General features: G+C 34.5%; 1 protein-coding gene across 1 annotated transcript; it reads left to right on the top strand.

The window, feature by feature from the left end:
- Window positions 1–1,593: 1,593 nt before the first annotated feature.
- Window positions 1,594–3,494, top strand: LOC139849908 (uncharacterized). Its single transcript, XM_071839522.1, has 3 exons — window positions 1,594–2,250; window positions 2,352–2,601; window positions 2,704–3,494. The coding sequence occupies exons 1-3, from the start codon at window positions 1,594–1,596 to the stop codon at window positions 3,492–3,494; spliced, it is 1,698 nt and encodes a 565-aa protein (XP_071695623.1).
- Window positions 3,495–3,933: the final 439 nt, after the last annotated feature.

Raw genomic sequence — 3,933 nt, 5'->3', positions numbered from 1 at the left:
ACAAATAGGATGAATCATCAAAATAATGAGACCCCTACAACACCACCTACATACATACAATTAGGGCTGTAAATGAGCCAAGCTACTCGTGAGCTACTCGAGTTCGGCTCGTTAAAAACTCGATTCGACCCGAGCCTAAACGAGCTCGAGCCCGAGCTCGAGCATAAATTAAAGCTCGTTTAATAAACGAGCTCGAGCTCGAGCTTAAGATATCGAGCTCGTTTAAGCTCGCGATCCTAAACGAGCTTTATATATATATATATATATATATATATATATATATATATATATATATATTATTTTAATTATTAATTTATTTTACTTGTTAAAGGAAGGTATATGGAAGATACACGATGCACTGATGTACAGTGAGTACGTCTACTTATTTCCCACCTGCCCCACACAACTCCCAAGATATTTACTCCTTAGTTTTGCTAGAGAAGTTTAGAGTCCCACATCGCCACCAAATATAAACTTCCCAAATTTCATTTCCTAGGTATAAACACCACCACTCGAACCATTTACAAGGTTAACCCACGAAATTCATATTTTTACTTTGGCCATCACAGGCTTTATATTTATTGGGTTAGAACTTAGAGGCATAAAGCCTAAGTTCTAATTAATAATAACAAAGATTTTAAAGATTAGGGTCAAGTTCAAGAACACCCAAATAAAAAAATCGAGCTTATCACGAGCCGAGCTCGAGCTTTACACATGTAGAACGAGCCGAGCTCGAGCTCGAGCTTATCAAATATCAAACGAGCCGAGCTCGAACACTATCAAGCTCGGGCTCGGCTCGGCTCGTTTACAGCCCTACGATACAACCAAAACTATTGAGCTCAATATGGACTTAAAAACCTAACGAGAGCTCAAGTTGAGTAATGATTTTATATGGAGGTATTAATTGAAAAATCATTACTTCCTCTAATTCCAAAACAATTGTTTAATGTTTATTTTTTTAGTATGTCATGATTTAATTGTTTATATCTACAGATAGATAAGAATAAAATTGTAACAGTATATTTTATCCATAAAATATGCATATAAGATAAAAAGTCAAATAAAAATATGAGATAAAACTGAAAAATAAACAAAAAATATAATGTAATTGTGACATTTTTTAAATTGTGTATTTTTTTTTTTTTTTTTTTTGCCGAATACCGTAACAAGTACTCCGGTTGATAACGAGCACTGTATCACGCCAAGGGCTGTGAAATTTCAATTGTCGATTCAATGATATAAAAAATCCAAAATCCCGAGAAACTAACTAATTTTAGACACCTAATGAAACTTTTTAACTTTTAGTTCAATACATGTATTGTGCCGCTTAATACTGGTTAATATATAATTCTGAACTAATCTAAAATGAAAATGGTATCGCGAATCATATATGTTCGGTTAGTACAAGTTAGATTATAGTATTTCACCATTTATACAATTGTACCTAACGAGTTGGGTATATGCGCATCGCGGCGGAAAAATGGTTGCTAAATTCGGTAAAGAAAAAGAATTGAAAAAATAGAAATAAAGGAAATAAATTTAACTTGGTAAAAAACTCAAGTTTACCACACACAAAAAAAGTGCTAATAGAAAATGTATGTTTCTAAAAACTCTAAATCTGAAACATGGGTTGTAAGATCACTTAAAGATAAACATAAATGCTTGACCTCAAGGTACATCAAACAGTGTACATACAAATACCTTTCTACAACATTGGTTAATGATTTAGCAACCAATCCAAAGATCCCAATCAAAGCTGCTAAAGCTAGATTTGAATCTGAGTTAGAAGTGAGGGTGCATAGAATGAAGGCTTTTAGGGCATTAAAAGAAGCACAAAAAAAGATACAAGGAGATTATGCTGAGCAGTATACTGTTTTAAGAGATTATGTTGAAGAACTGTTAAGATGCTATCCTGGATCTACTATTAAGCTTGATGTTGAATCTGGTAACTTAAGGTCAAAGACAAGGGTCTTTAAAAGAATCTACATATGTTTGAGTGTACTGAAAAGGGGATTCAAATCAATTGGTAGAGATTTTATTGGTGTTGATGGGGCATTCATGAAGGAACCTGCTACAGGTCAGATGTTGACAGCTGTTGGACTTGACTCCAACAATGAGATTTATCCTGTTGCCTATGCAATTGTTGAGCAAGAAACTACCAACTCATGGACATGGTTTCTTGAGCTGTTAGCTGCAGATTTAGAGTTAAATGAACTATCTAACTTCACCTTCATGAGTGATAGGCAAAAAGTAAGTCTTTTTTACACAAATAACATGCCTGCAACTATGTAGTTACTTAGATTTTATTTGTTTGCTTATGTTATGTTTGTTACTTATGTTTTGTGTGATAGGGTCTGATAAATGCAGTTGAAAAAGTGTTTCCAGTTGCTGAGCATCGTTTTTGTCTAAGACACATTCAAGAGAACATGAAGAAAAAATGGAATGGAAAAGCATACAAAAATCACTTGTGGTCATGTGCTACAGCAACTACTGTGCCAGAGTTTGAAAGAGCAATGTCAGTCCTGAAAGAGTTCAACAAGGACTGCTATAAATTTTTAGCAGATATTCCACCAAGGCAATGGGCTAGAAGCCATTTCACAGGTTTACAATTAATTCTGTGTGTTTCCAGTTTGTTATTCTGTGTGTTTATAATAGCAATTTCAAGTTTATCTGTACAATAAATATGTTAATTGATATATGTAGGTAGAGCAGTCACAGATATTTTGTTGAACAACATGTGTGAGGTGTTGAATAGATGGTTGGTTGATGCTAGGGATAAACCAATTATAACTGCATTAGAGTATGTGAGAGAGTATTTGATGAAGAGGATAGTTAATGTGTTGGGTAAGTGCAAAAACAATGATCAACTGTTAACTCCTTATGCAACCAAACAATTTGAAGTCATTAAGAAGGAAGCAAGTAAGTTAACTGTGCTTTGGAGTGGTAGTCAGCAATACCAAGTGAATGGTCCTCATGGTGAACAAGTTGCTGTTGATTTTGGGAACAAAGAGTGTGCTTGTAGGAAGTGGGAGATTACTGGTATTCCTTGCAAACATGTTGTTGCTGCACTTTACAACTTAAATGCAAATGATGATCAAGTTGGTCCACCAGATGAAGTAGGTGCACCAGAGCATTGGGTTCACCCAGTTTATAGGATGGACACTTGGAAAAATACATATACATTTACCATAAACCCTGTTAATGGTAGATCTATGTGGCCCAAGTCTAATGTTCCTTATACCCTAATGCCACCAAAGAAAATAGCAAGAGCAGGCAGGCCAAAGAAAAATAGAAGGAAAGGGTTAGAAGAGAAAGACAACATTAGCAAAGATGGAAGGTTGTCTAAAAAAGGGATTATCATGCAATGTTCAAATTGCAAAGAGTATGGCCACAACAAAAGAGGGTGTTCAAATGGGGGAACTAGTGGAACAAGCAAGAAGAGGACCAGAAATGCTTCAACCAGTGGAACAAGCAAGAAGAAGTCAAAGAATTGAAGTTAAAGCAAGTTATTGTGTTCTTGTCTTTTAAACTTTGTAATGTTATTGGGTGTACTGGTACTTTAATTGTGATGCTATTGTGTTGTTGTCTTTTGAACTGGTACTTTAATCCTGATGGTATGTAATTTATGTCTGTCTTTGGAACTATATTTAGGTATTTTGTGACTGTCGTATCATGTACTCTTGTTTCAACATAATGTGTTTGTTATTTTGTGTGTTTCCAGTTTGTAACATTTCACATTCCAGTTTGTAATACTCTGTGTGTTTCCAGTTTGTTATTCATTCACATTCCAGTTTGTAACATGGAGTAATGTACATATAAATGAATCAACTAAGAAATGAGTAATGTACAACAGATCTTTCATTCATTCATTAGTTCATACAAAAAACATTGGTTCTTACTAACCAAAACTATTACAACAGAGATTTCATTCTT

This window comes from Rutidosis leptorrhynchoides, chromosome 5 (genome assembly GCF_046630445.1).
Source record: "Rutidosis leptorrhynchoides isolate AG116_Rl617_1_P2 chromosome 5, CSIRO_AGI_Rlap_v1, whole genome shotgun sequence".
Lineage (NCBI taxonomy): Eukaryota > Viridiplantae > Streptophyta > Magnoliopsida > Asterales > Asteraceae > Rutidosis > Rutidosis leptorrhynchoides.
This window is presented reverse-complemented; position numbering and strand designations above follow the sequence as displayed.

Bases quoted from the DNA above. Each gene is read 5' to 3' on its own strand.
- LOC139849908 (XM_071839522.1), top strand. From the start codon at position 1,594: ATGTATGTTTCTAAAAACTCTAAATCTGAAACATGGGTTGTAAGATCA. The intron at 2,251-2,351 runs GTAAGTCTTTTT...TTTGTGTGATAG, and splicing joins TCATGAGTGATAGGCAAAAA to GGTCTGATAAATGCAGTTGA. The intron at 2,602-2,703 runs GTTTACAATTAA...TGATATATGTAG, and splicing joins GGCTAGAAGCCATTTCACAG to GTAGAGCAGTCACAGATATT.